Genomic DNA, 13,783 nt, shown 5'->3' on the forward strand with positions numbered 1-13,783 from the left:
CAAGAGTTCCTGCTCCCTGTGATGCTGCTGTTCCAGAGCCAGGTGAGTCCGGGGACGGGCTCGCGGGACTTGCGCTGGCGCTGCTGGAATCCTGGTGATGCTCAGTGTGGGAGGCGGGGGGGGGGGTCCTGCCCAGTCTTGGACTGTTGCTGCTGGGGGTGTCTTGATGGAGCCAGGAGTCCCTGGGAGGGATTTCCGCTTTGGCAGGCAGAGACCCCCCCAGCACTGCACCCCAGAAATCTCCTCCTCTTGGAAGGCACTAGGGCTGCAGTCCTGTCCACACCTACCTGGGAGTAAGCCCCATTGACTAGAATGGGACTTACTCCTGCGTAGACATGCATAGGCTTGGCTCTAGAGCTGCAAGCCTATCCACACTTACCTGGGAGTAAGCCCTATTGTCTACAATAGGTTTTACTTCTGAGCAGATATGGCTAGGATTGGGCTCTCTGAGTGCCTTTCGCCTGGGAGCAATGGGCGCATTTATGTTCCTCTTATCCCAGGAGAAGCAGACTCTTCTTGATGTGGGGCAAGGAATAGTCCTTGTGCCCACTGTAGTCTCTCCCCCCCACCCCGCAGACTCCAGAAAAGGAGCATTGTCCTCTCTTAAGGGAGCCCAGGAGGATCTGGGGCTTCCTATCCCTTGACAGTCTTTGTATCCCTCCTGGCTCTGCCACCACCAAACCCAAGTGAGCCTGTGGCAAAAGTGGGTGTGGAAGCCTGGCATGCACTGCTCTCGCCCTCCCATTCATGCTGCACAGAGGACAATGAAATAGTAGATGGGTGGGGGGGAGAAGGGAGTAGGGAATAAGGCTGCAATCCTATCCACACTTTCCTGGGAGTAAGCCCCATTGACTATAACGGGACTTACTTCTGGGTAGACAGGCATAGGTTTGGGCTGTAAATGAGAGATGGCGACTACTACCTGCTGCCTCTTCTCTAGGATCTCAGAACATGCTCCTTGCCCTAATCACATGGGTGATGATGCTACTACACCTGTGGCAGGTGGTGGTGTAAATGAAGGGAGTGGTTGGGAAAAGGCTAACATGTTTCATTCTCCTCCTGGAATGGACAACACGATGTTATACTGCTAAAGAGAAAGAAACAACATGCATGTCTTCCTGTTACAAGATCAAAGGTGGAAGATGCTGTTTCTGAGGTTAGTGTTTCCTGGTTTTGAACACCTGTGTGTGTAGCTGTGGAAGGAGGGGATTTTACCCACTGAATGCTGAATGTGCTGTTCCCTTCACTACCTGTGTTGAATCTGGCTGACAGTGTCATCCTGCAGCTGCAGAGAAATAAGTACAGATGTCATTGTCTTCTCCCAGCTGGTTCAGATCCTCTTGTTTTAGTTATATTCCTTGTGTTAATCCCATGCTTGTCATTGAAGCGAGAACATGAGTCTGTGGCAGCAATTTTCAACCCCTATACTGTGGCAAACTGGTGTGCCGTGGAAGGTGTTTAGGTGTGCCGTGGGAGTTTGGGTATGGTCATTTATTAGTAGAGCCATTGGGAGATGTGAACCCCCTACCAGCAGCCTGGTGTGCCTTGTCAGTGGTCAAAAAACTGATGGTGTACTTTGACCATTTTAGCACCTTGTCAGTGTGACATGAGATGTAAAAGGTTGAAAATCGGTGGTCTACAGGATGCAGAAGGTGAAATGTTGGACCTGGGTTCAGCTTTGGTTCTCTGTTTGGAGCCACGTCATACGTGATAGAATTTCAATGGAGCAACAGTGCTGTATAGAAATTAGTGTGGCATACATTACGATGTATGACAGTTGCACTTGCATGCATGTTGTAGCATTAACACTCCCTGAGGATCCCCAGTTGGACATGACTTTCCACAGTGTGCACATGCAGTGAAGTACTGTATATACATGTAGGATCCTTGCATGTGTCTGTACTCTATATGCCAGAAATTCCTTCATGGAACTGCATTCTATTGCATGTAGAAATGTTGTAGTGTCTGAAGTGGTCCTTGACTTCTAGGCAAGTTTCCATCTCTTGCAGAGTTATTGTAAATATAACGTAAAATGGTGCATCATTGTGTACACTGTAAAATCCTATAGTACTCTTCAGTAACAATCATGGAAGCACCTTAGTACTACCTGTTGCAGATTGTGTTCCTGATAAAGGTATAAAAGCAGGAACAATATTCTGACACTTTTCAGCTGGACCTGGGGGCTGAAGAATCTTGCTCAAAAGCATCTTGGTGTCATCAGTAAGATAGAAACCCATGAGGAAGGATACTTTTGCAGAGTGTGAAGAAAGGCAGTTTGGTTCTCTGCTAGTCATATTACTGAGGCAGACTATTGTGCTCCACTGATCTGAATATAAATTTCTCTTTGTTGTGCTAAATTATGCTTTAATTCTACAAATGCCTGCATGTCAGTAGCATTACTCCTTGGAGTCGCCCCATTAATATTTGCAATAGTAAAGTAAAGCATGAATGCGCCTTAACAGACTTTCTGTGTAGAAATGATTTTGTTTCTTGGTACTCTATAGTCAACACAAATCATTTGCATCGAGAAGCCAGTAATAACAGAAACAACTCCTGTGACGTTTTATAGTGGCTGCATTATTTGCCAATTTGTGTGAGTGTGTGTGTGTGTGTTCGTCCTGATGACGTATCAGTCCTGCTTCTACCATGGGAATGGCTTTTTCTAGCTTATTTCAAGGCCTGTTTGCATGACAGGTGTACCTGGTACAGCGCACGTGATCCCACCCAGTGACTGCAGAAGCCTAAGCATGGGTTGTGCAGTAGATGTTATTAGTTTTTGTTTTTTTTTTTTTGCTTGTCAAGGCCTGGAGTTGCTTGTCTCTTCTTCCCAAGGATGTTTCTGGTTCTCTACTGAAGAACCAGAGCATAGAGAGTGTTCGCAGCTTGATGCTGCAGACTGTAACTCTGGTAGCTTGCCCTTGAATATGGTGCCATGACTACTTGAGTGTTGGTATTTTAACTAAGCTCTGGGTTCCAGTGCTGCATATTTGGCCAACTGACTTCTGTTGAAGAGCATTTGCCCTCCAATGGCATCATCATGACAAATGGATCTGTACCCTGAAGGTCACAGCAAAATAAAGAGTAGCAGCAACACAAATAAAAATGGCAACTACTATCCTGATGTGCTTGTGGGACAAAATTTTACAGACAGTTGTCATTCACATTACAGTATTACAGATGCAGATGTGCTGTAGTTACAATGAAAAAGGAAGGGAAAGAGGTCTGGTTGTGAAGGGAGAGTCCAGGCACTGAGGTGGCAACCCTAACAGGTAGATCTGGTGGGCAACAGAGACATCATCTGATAGCCTGGGTATGTCTTTCATTTGCCTTTTAAAGATTTACCAGTGAAATTTTATTTCTGGGCTTCATGTTACTTCATGTCAGCTTGAATTTGCTTTCCTTAGTTTTGTCATCTTTCCAATTTCTCCCCCCTCCCCCGCAGATCACGAACAGATGCCTGAGAAGAAAAGTGTAGAATTATTTGCTCAGAGCCAATAGCAGTCTATAGGCTTCCCTCGCTTGATGTGCTGAGGAAGTGGATACATGCTGCACGCAACGTCGGGAGGCCTGTAACTGGTGGAGACTGAAAGATCAACAATCTGTGGTCAGTGCTGGAGTCAAGTCCGTCTGCCATGGCTCTGACAATTGAAACAGAATCACGGATATACCGGTCCCTCAGGGCTGTCTTTGGTGCCACCGCCCACCTTGTCTCTCTTGGATTTACCATCTTTGTAGCTGTGTGTGCCAGACCAGGATCAAGTAAGTAGGAACATGATAGACAGAAATACATGGATGTCTGCTCTGCAGGATTTGTGCAGCATTTTAGCTTAATTAAAGTAGGCACGGAAGGGAGTTCTTGAAGACTTGCACCCATCCAAAATTCTATCCTTCCTATAGAAAAAATTCTACAGCAAATTTTAGGATCATTATTTGACAGTCAAGATGCAACCCAGTCCTATGCAGTTACTTCAGTGGGTCTAGATTTGCCAAGCTCTGCATATAACTCTGCTCTTAGGCACGTGAATCATTTAGGGTACAATACATATCCACCCAGAGGTGTTGCAACAGTGCCGTAAAGCACTTTCATGTCCCCTCAAGAGTCGGGAGGCTAACACATGGATGTGCATCAGCCTCTGGAGGCCACTGCTGGTGCTGTTGCACTGGTGGGAAGGTTAGTTCATGTTGGGCTAGTGTGAGGATCAGAGGAGGATGAGCAGCGGGTGGGCCCATGGACGGCCCAGGCCAAGCAGGAGGTGGAACCAGGATCCTGCACTTAGGTGGGATCCTTACCCCACTCCCAGGTGACCTGGCACAGTGCTGGACTGGTTGGATCTGCGCCACCTCTTTAGGTAGTGCACATCCAAGTAGCCTCATTAGGGCTGCTGCCACATTACCCGGGATAAGGGGAATCAGTCCTCCTTGCTCCAGGCTGAGTCACAGCCAGCCCCAACTCCATGCTGGTTACGAGGCAGGCCTACTGGCCTGCCCATTTCAGTGCAGTTTGGGATTGGATACCCGCCTTTCTGTGACATATCTGCTCTAAGCTGGATAGAAACTGCTGATTTCAGACCCATGTGGGACTCTTGCCCTGATACGGTGAGACCCTCCTGTGCTGTTGATGTGCATTAGGTTGCATGACCACATCATGATGCTCATCCCTATCAAACTTGCTGGATGCATCTTTTGATGCAAATGGGGATGTGATTCCACATCCAGGGCTACCAGTTGTGTGTGACCATAGTTGGATTGTTGTCGGCAACCTTCAGTCTCGAGAGACTATGGTATCACGCTCTGAAAGGTGGTTTTGGAACATCGTCTAATGTGGCTGAAAAGGCCAATCCGGGAGTGACAATCCCTTCCACACTGGGAGCAAGTGCAGTCTGTCCCTGGTCTGTCTCCCTGGATATGGGCCTTCCTTCTTTGCCTCTTAGCCTCAGACTGTTGGCCAAGTGTCTCTTCAAACTGGGAAAGGCCATGCTGCACAGCCTGCCTCCAAGCGGGCCGCTCAGAGGCCAGGGTTTCCCACTTATTGAGGTCCACTCCTAAGGCCTTCAGATCCCTCTTGCAGATGTCCTTGTATCGCAGCTGTGGTCTACCTGTAGGGCGCTTTCCTTGCGAGTTCTCCATAGAGGAGTTCTCCATAGAGGAGATCCTTTGGGATCCGGCCATCATCCATTCTCACGACATGACCGAGCCAACGCAGGCGTCTCTGTTTCAGCAGTGCATACATGCTAGGGATTCCAGCACGTTCCAGGACTGTGTTGTTAGGAACTTTGTCCTGCCAGGTGATGCCGAGAATGCGTTGGAGGCAGCGCATGTGGAAAGCGTTCAGTTTCCTCTCCTGTTGTGAGCGAAGAGTCCATGACTTGCTGCAGTACAGAAGTGTACTCGGGACGCAAGCTCTGTAGACCTGGATCTTGGTATGTTCCGTCAGCTTCTTGTTGGACCAGACTCTCTTTGTGAGTCTGGAAAACGTGGTAGCTGCTTTACCGATGCGTTTGTTTAGTTCGGTATTGAGAGAAAGAGTGTCAGAGATCGTTGACCCAAGGTACACAAAGTCATGGACAACCTCCAGTTCATGCGCAGAGATTGTAATGCAGGGAGGTGAGTCCACATCCTGAACCATGACCTGTGTTTTCTTCAGGCTGATCGTCAGTCCAAAATCTTGGCAGGCCTTGCTAAAACGATCCATGAGCTGCTGGAGATCTCTGGCAGAGTGGGTAGTGACAGCTGCATCGTCGGCAAAGAGGAAGTCACACAGACATTTCAGCTGGACTTTGGACTTTGCTCTCAGTCTGGAGAGGTTGAAGAGCTTTCCGTCTGATCTGGTCCGGAGATAGATGCCTTCTGTTGCGGTTCCAAAGGCATGCTTCAGCAGGACAGCGAAGAAAATCCCAAACAAGGTTGGTGCAAGAACACAGCCCTGCTTCACGCCGCTTCGGATGTCAAAGGGGTCTGATGTGGAGCCATCGAAGACAACAGTGCCCTTCATGTCCTTGTGGAAGGATCTGATGATGCTGAGGAGCCTGGGTGGACATCCAATCTTGGGGAGAATCTTGAAGAGGCCATCCCTGCTTACCAGGTCGAAAACCTTCGTGAGATCTATGAAGGCTATAAAGAGTGGCTGTCGTTGTTCCTTGCATTTCTCCTGCAGTTGTCTAAGGGAGAATACCATATCAGTGGTGGACCTGTTGGCTCGGAATCCGCACTGCGATTCTGGATAAACACTCTCTGCAAGTACCTGGAGCCTCTTTAGTGCAACTCGGGCAAACAGCTTTCCTACAACGCTAAGGAGAGAGATGCCGCGGTAGTTGTTGCAGTCACCCCTGTCACCTTTGTTCTTGTGATGATGTTTGCATCCCTCATGTCTTGAGGTACTCCACCTTCTCTCCAGCAGAGACAGGATTTCATGCAGCTCAGTGACGATTGGATTGGGGCTCAGCTCAGCTCAGTTGGATTGGGGCCATCATATTTCTTTGAGAGAGTTCAGCCAGCATACTTCTGTGCCAACTTGTGTAGTGTTTCTGTTGCTGCATTATGCAACATGCGAGCTCTGTCACAGCAAGCTGATCCTTTACTGGCAGCATCTCTTGTTATCCAGTTACCGTCCTGGCTATTTAGTGAGAAAAGACTTTCTGCATCTCTGTTAAATGCATCTCTTGTTTCACAAAGAGTCTAATGTGAACAGAAGCTTCCAATGAGATCATCGGGCCACATGATAAATTTGGCACAAGGCAACACATACACTGTTGTAATCTCACTGGACTCTTGTTCAAAATAAATATTTGGTTTACAGTCTTCTAAAGGAATAAAATCAATGTCCTATTTACTTCTAAAAACAATACTGTGACAGCTTAAGAGTTGATAGGACCTAACCATAGATGCTTTAATGACATCAAGACGATTACTGCAAGGCACTTTATGTGGGGCTGCCCTTGAAGACTGTCTGGAAACTACAGTTAATGCAGAATACGACAGTCCTTTGGGGCTTGGCTTGGTTGTGTGACTCTGGACCACTATTTCTGTGGCTGCACTGACTGTCAGTTTGTTTCCAGGCCCAATTCACTGGTGCTAGCCCTTAGGACTGGAGTTTCTAAGGACCGACCTACTTCCATTTGTTTCATTGCCTTGGATCATCTGAGGGTGCCCTTTTATGCACACCACCCTTGGCTAAAAGTTGGTAGCAATAAGGAGTAGGGCCTTCTCTGTGATGGTGGGATTGTTATAGAACTACCTCAGAGCTGAGTTGGGCTTCCAGTGAGGGCTAGAAATTTATTTTTGTATGCTCCCCCCCCCCCCCGCTTAGTTTTGTTTTCTGTTCTGCTGTGCTTTGGTCTAATCTCCTTTTACAGATATCTAAGCTTTTGATTGTCATTCCATTGTGCGGCAGCAAATTCCATAAATCATGTATCTTGCACAGAAGAACTTCCCCTGTCTGTCTCAAAACTCTGCCTAGTCAATTAGATGACCGTAGGTTCTAATATTACAAGAGGAGAAATTCTCTACACCACTATCTTGTCCCTTATTTATTTTTTAAAGTACTTGTTATCACATCATTCCTACCCCATAGGGAAATGTCCTAGGCAGTTTGCAGTACAGTATTTATTTTTTCTTTCTACATATTAGTACTGTAGTTACCTTTTTTTCTTAACCAAAGGACCCCAAACACTTTAGCATTTCCTTGTAGGCAAGCTGTTCCAGTCTCTTACTGTGTGAGTTGTCCTTTACTGCACCTTTTCCTTTTCTGTATGATGGGCTTGATGAGCTCTATCCCAAGCTGTTGAAAAACTTTCTTTAAGAAGCAGCCAGAACTGCATGCAGTATTTCAAATGTCGCTAGACCATAGATCTGTAGGTCATTACAATACAGGCAATTTTATTTTTAACTCCGTTTCCTAATAATTCTAGCATGGATATCATTTGACTGGTTGGGGGTGCTCCTTGGCTGTTGCTGCTTTTGGATGACCAGGTGAAGGTGGTAGCTAGGAGTGCTTTATACCAACTTTTTTTGGCAGGTCACAATTGATGCAACTTTCCTGGAGAAGAGCAGATCCACAGCCATTCATACTAAAGTAACTCTCAGATTGGACTACTGTGACATGCTCCACATAGGACTGCCTTTGAAAAAAAGTGTTTGATAACTTCATCTGATCCAAAATGCTTCTGTCAGATTTCTCTCTGGGGCTGGTTTGATGGATCTAATTACAGTCCTTATGATCTTCATTGGCTTCCTGTTAAGTTCAAGGCTTAGTTCAAGGTGTTGGTTCTTCCCTTGTTAAAACTGCAAAGGGTTTGGGAATTGGGTATCTTAAGAAACACCTTCTTCAATTGGGTGTCTTAAGAAACACCTTCCTTATGTTTCCCACCCCCACATTTGCTCTGTTCAACATGTAAGATTCTGCTCTAGATTGCTCTACTGACAGATGAGTTCAAGGGGAAGGGCCTTGTCCCTTATGGCCCCAACACTGTAGGTTACTCTCACCAATCTGTCTTGTGTTCTTTTCATCATCTTGTCCAAATGTGACTTTTCTGGGGGAGTTTGCTGCTTTCTGGGCTTTCATGCTTGTTCTGAGTGGAAGTGATTGCTCTTTTATTCTGCTAGTTTCATTTGTATGGTATGATACTTGCATTTTAGGTTTAAAATCATCTGCTTTGAGTTGCTAGAAGAGAAGCAGGAATTAAATTGAGTCTAACTTTGGTTATCATTTCCTTCCAGGTCTGTTCTCCTGGCATCCTTTCTTAATGTCTCTTGCAGTAAGTCAGACATATTTTCTTGGTTATCAGCTTTCCGAAAAGCTTGGGGTCTAATGGAGAATGTTCCGTTTGCTGAATATCCTGGCACATGGATAGGGAGGGCTATGTTACCAACTTACTGCTGATGCAGGAGAAGAGTGTAGGAAAGAGCCTGGGAGGTGAGGGTGCTGCTCATACCTGTTGCAGGACAGGTTTGGAATCCCAGAATTTCCTGCTGATTGCTTTAACTCAGAGCAGGAGATGATTATACCTGTTCTGTGTAGCTCCCTAAACATATTCTGCCCCTATCCTGATGGGTTCACTGTAAAACTTGAACTGTCTGCCAGACACTAGAGCATCTTCTCTCTGTATGGCCAAATATTTGATAAGGACTTCCTATAGTACTGTAGAAAGTGCTTCTTAGGTGAAGCACTTTTCAGTTTTCCTTAAAGAGAACAGTTTTTTCTGTGGCTGTTGCCCCATACCGATAACTCATCTTCTCCCTCTCTCCAGTTTTCCTTCCTGATGACAGAAGCTGTGCTGACTTTTTCTCCAGAGAGTTCCTTGCTCCAGTCACTTTCCCGCAAGGCCAAGGTCCGCTTCCACTGGGTTTTGCAGCTGCTGTCCCTCACCTGTGCAGTTCTGGGCTTGGCCATCATCACCTATAATAAGTACCTCAATGGGAAAGACCACTTTGTCACCTGGCATGGCCTAACTGGCTTGGTAACAGTGCTGTATGCTAGCATGCAGTGCATGGGTGGGCTTGCTCTGCTCTACCCCAAGCTGATGAAGAACTGGACACTTTCCAAGCTGAAGCTCTATCATGCGACTTCAGGGTTAATCGGGTACCTACTTGGCTGTGGCAGTTTGATGCTGGGTATGTGTTCTTTATGGTTTACCATGTCCGTGAGTGGAGTCTCCTGGTATCTGACTATGCTGTGCCCTATCCTCACCAGCCTGGTTGTCATGAACCAAGTGAGCAATGCCTACCTCTACCGCAAAAGGATCCAGCCATGAAAACTGTCCAGTAACAGACAACCTTGTGGGATCCTTGAAGCAGCTCTGCATTGTATCTGATCCATGGCTCCGTAGGACAAGAGCCTGGAGAGTTCTTTTTTAATCTGCCTGTTACTTTGTATGGTGTTTTATATCTAGAGTTCTGACCTTTCTGGAAGAGGCCTGTAATGTTGAACCAAGTTCCTTGCAGCTCCAATACCCATGCAGCAATTTTTGTGAACATTTCATGTCATTATAGGTGCTGAGTTCTAGCTACACCCCCATTCCCTGCAATTCTTTGCCTAGCCTGGTACTGGCATTAAAGGGAAAAAAACCCCTATCCCACAAAAGGCCCAATGCCTCAGCTTAGCCTCTGCTCGTTTGTTTTTATTGATACAGTCAGTGGGCTTCAGCATCAATGCAGGCTGGGGGCATAGATAGAAACTTCTTATTCTTTCTGGCTGTGGAAAGTTGGAAAAAGGGCTGATCTTTTCTTACAGTCCTTTGCACAAGTGTTTACTTTTTTAAAAAAGGGAAAACAGTATGAAGGTAGTGTCTCTAGTTGCATTAGGCATAACTAAACAACAGGTGGCACTAGGAGCTAACCACACATTGCTCACAACCTTTAGAAGTACAGTAAACCTTTAGAAGTACAGTAAAAGTACAGTATTAGAACCACCACTAGCTTGTCTCCTACTATGTATTATGTTAAGCACTTTCAGCCAGCTGTGGCTCCATGGAGTTACTCAAGAAAATGTGTCCTGTTTTGCTCTCACCAGTCTCTGGTGAGTAGTAGGACCCCATAGCTGCAAGAAAGAAAAGAACGGCAATGTTAGGCCTGACCCAGCTAAAATTAATCAGGACCAGGGTTGCAATTCTATGCATACTTACTTGGGAATAAGCCCTGTTGAACACAGTGGGACTCAGAAGTAAACAAGCATGCATCAATTGAAACCATGCAGTTAACGTGTTCTACTGTTGAAAAGGGGCCTTAGTCACAACCAACTTTTGTTGAATCAGAAACTTTGCCTACAACCCTTTTTCTAAAATAATAATTCTGCCATTTAGAATAAATCCACCAGTGACTAAAAATGAAAAGGGAAGATTGCTACCTATGATTAGGTTTGGTTTCATAGGGCAATCTTAGACAGAAGCCCTGTTCAGGTATTCAATAACAGGGTATGCCATGTGTGGGGTGGAAGGGGAAGGGCAATGCACCAGCTGTACTCCCCAGGGCCAATGTACATCACAGACATGGCCCCAGAGCATTCCAGCTCACAGAGAAAAAGTATCTTTGGGTTCAGTGCTACCCTTCTCAGACAAATGCTGAATTGGTAGTGTGGCTAGACTGTTAACTACAGTCTGCCTGCCCCCCCCTGCCCCGCCAGGTCCTGTGAACACCTGGACAGAGAGCATTTTGGTGAACATTTTTGCCAGCAAAGAAATGTGCAACAGTAAGCACCTTGGGTATCCCGTGCAGCATCACTTGCTTCAGCATTTGCTTTGCCATTCAGTATTAAGGAAAGAGCCCACCTGCCTGAAAAAGGGATCTGTGATTATCTTTACTTTAGGAATTAAGAGAAATATCTCTTCATGCAGAATGGATTGGGGCAGTTGTTGCCCCACTCTTTATTCACCTGTGCAAGAATAGCCCTTCTACTGACTGGAATGGACATTATCATGGGTTAGTAGGAATGCTTTTTCTGCCCTAGTTCCATGCAGTTGTTAGTCTGGCTTCAGTGTAAGCTCACAGAGCCTTATCACAGAAGAACTGCAGTTGCTGAAATATCTTGCATGCTGGAAAGAAAAACAAGGGTTGTTTGCATTGAACTATGTAATGGTCTCTCTGCAGGGCAGGTGAACTCATTCGAAAGCCTGATCAAGGAAGGATAATCTGTACTGTGTGCTCTATGAAATAAAGCTTTCAAACGGCTGCAGTGACTCTGGCATGTTGCCTTCTTGTGCATTTTCATTCTGATCCACCACCCGTTAGTCCATGATGGAAGAATGCCACATCCTTAGCTGAAGGGTGCTTCCAGCCTTCATAAAAGCATACTGACCTCTGCACTAGTAGTTTTTGTTCAACATAAGCCCCTTAAAATAATTGTTTCACCACTTCTTATATGGAGTCTGCCTATTATGGCCAAAGTGAGCAGAATTAAGAGCACCTTTCATCAGTCTGTTCAAGTTATTAAGTAGTGTCAGACTGGTTAGGATCAAAACAAGTGACTGTTCATTGGTAACTTCATTAGTGGATGATGCAGTCACGTATCACAGATCCCAAGTGTCTTTGCATGACAAGTAGTGGTAGAATTACCAACTCTCAGGTATTTCATCTGCTCATTTGATATCTAGCAATTAAAAAAGGTAATTTGAGCAATGGTTTTAACCCCAATAGTGAGGCCCCTCACACCATCAGAACTCACTAGCTCTTACCTCTGACCTATCAAAACTCACTTGACCAGGGGTGTCAAACTCATTTCATAGCAAGGGCTGAACAGCATTCATGATGCCTGCTGAGGGCTGGAAGTGATGTCATTAGGCAGGAAGTGATGTCATTAAACAGGCCATAACCAAAAATAAGCACCTTTTCTAACTTAGGAACTCATTAGCTGCAAATGACAAAGAGAAAATATGGAAATCTTGATCATATTTCAAGATATGGGAGAGTCTAATTTGCAGCAGTAACACCTCAGCACTGCTCAGCAGCTGAGAGCCTGAGGGCCAGATAAAAAGCTTCAATGGGCCACATCTGGCACCCGGATCTTAGGTTTGATACCCCTGCACTAGACTCTGCCTCCCCAGCTGTAAAGTAGTGATGCCTGCTGGCTGTATATATTGCTGCCAACATGTTGGCACAGTTTCAGTGGTAGTGAGTCCACACTTACCTGCTGGTATACAAGTGATAAACAAGGATTTTCTGGTGGTGCACGACTGGATAGCCTGCTATATCAGGGGTGGGAAGGAAGAGAGAGAAAAGCATAGGCAGACATGGCTAAATTTAAGGAGGAGGGGAAATTGCCCCTTGCTTCTGCCTGTAAAAGGAGAGGAAGTTTCCCTGATTAAACTATTTTACTTGATGCTTGTAAGCCAGATACTTAAGGTTGGTTTCAAACCCTCAGGCTCTAAAGGAAAAGCATGAACAATCTGCAATTGTGCTTCTTTGAATGTTAAATGTTTCACAGAGCAGAGTTGATTTAAAAAATCTTTGTTTTTTTGTCTGTTTTGCATACTCCAAGATTTGGGTGGAATAACTGCCCAGATAAACGTGAAGTTACTTTGGGCCCAATGCAGGTCAAAAAATTTGTTCATGAGTCAAGTAGTTGACCGAAGTAATTCTTCAGGAGAAATTGTTGTACACTGTGTCACCAATAAGTGGCACTGCAGCTATGAATGATGGAAGAGTTTAACTACAAAGTACAGTATTAGTTCTATTTAACCATCAGTCCCCCTTTTCAACTAGTGATATCCGACGTGTCCCAAGTCATCAGAGGAGCAAATAGGGACGAGCACCATGTTAGCAAGGAGACAGTGCAGTACAACTAAGACTTCCGATGGGTTTTCTTCCAGCTAAGGCTTCAGAAGACCCTACTGTATCTTACACAAACCCTAGGATGCTATAGTCTCCATGTCCTGGACCAGCAGCCCACCAGAACTCAAAACTTCCCAAGAATCAGTATCACAGGAACAAAAGAATTCACCCAGACTATGAGGTCAACTATTGAATACAAAGTATTAATGTAAACATAACTGAGGCTGCAATCCTATCCACACTTACCTAGAGTAAGCCCCATTGATTATAATTGTACTGTTTCAGAGCAGACAGGTTTAGGATTGGGCTCCAAGTCTCCTCTAGACAGCTGGTGGAGTTGCAGCACAATAAAGTTAGTCCAAGGAGCAGCTGCTACTGTCAAGCTGACATATCTTCCCCAGGGCTTCAAACAGACAGCTGCATGGACCTACTAGACTTTTAAGGAGTATCTACCTCAAAACAGTCATAGTTCTGAACTTGTTCTTCATATTTTAAATAAAAAGCATAATCAATCCCCAAGTCT

At 45.5% G+C, this 13,783-nt stretch overlaps 1 protein-coding gene across 3 annotated transcripts; it reads left to right on the top strand.

The window, feature by feature from the left end:
• On the top strand, nt 1–11,655 carry CYB561D2 (cytochrome b561 family member D2). 3 transcript variants are annotated; one of them, XM_066616217.1, is made up of 4 exons: nt 1–42; nt 3,443–3,759; nt 8,716–8,753; nt 9,246–11,655. In XM_066616217.1, exons 2-4 carry the CDS (start codon nt 3,633–3,635, stop codon nt 9,747–9,749), a joined length of 669 nt encoding a protein of 222 aa, XP_066472314.1. In that variant the 5' UTR covers nt 1–42; nt 3,443–3,632; the 3' UTR covers nt 9,750–11,655. The 3 variants fall into 3 exon arrangements, with proteins under 3 accessions (XP_066472314.1, XP_066472313.1, XP_066472315.1); XM_066616216.1 differs by lacking the exon at nt 1–42 and adding an exon at nt 863–1,156; XM_066616218.1 differs by lacking the exons at nt 1–42; nt 3,443–3,759 and adding an exon at nt 7,230–7,257.
• The last annotated feature ends 2,128 nt before the right edge of the window (nt 11,656–13,783 follow it).

Source organism: Tiliqua scincoides, chromosome 2 (genome assembly GCF_035046505.1).
Source record: "Tiliqua scincoides isolate rTilSci1 chromosome 2, rTilSci1.hap2, whole genome shotgun sequence".
In the NCBI taxonomy this organism is placed as follows: domain Eukaryota; kingdom Metazoa; phylum Chordata; class Lepidosauria; order Squamata; family Scincidae; genus Tiliqua; species Tiliqua scincoides.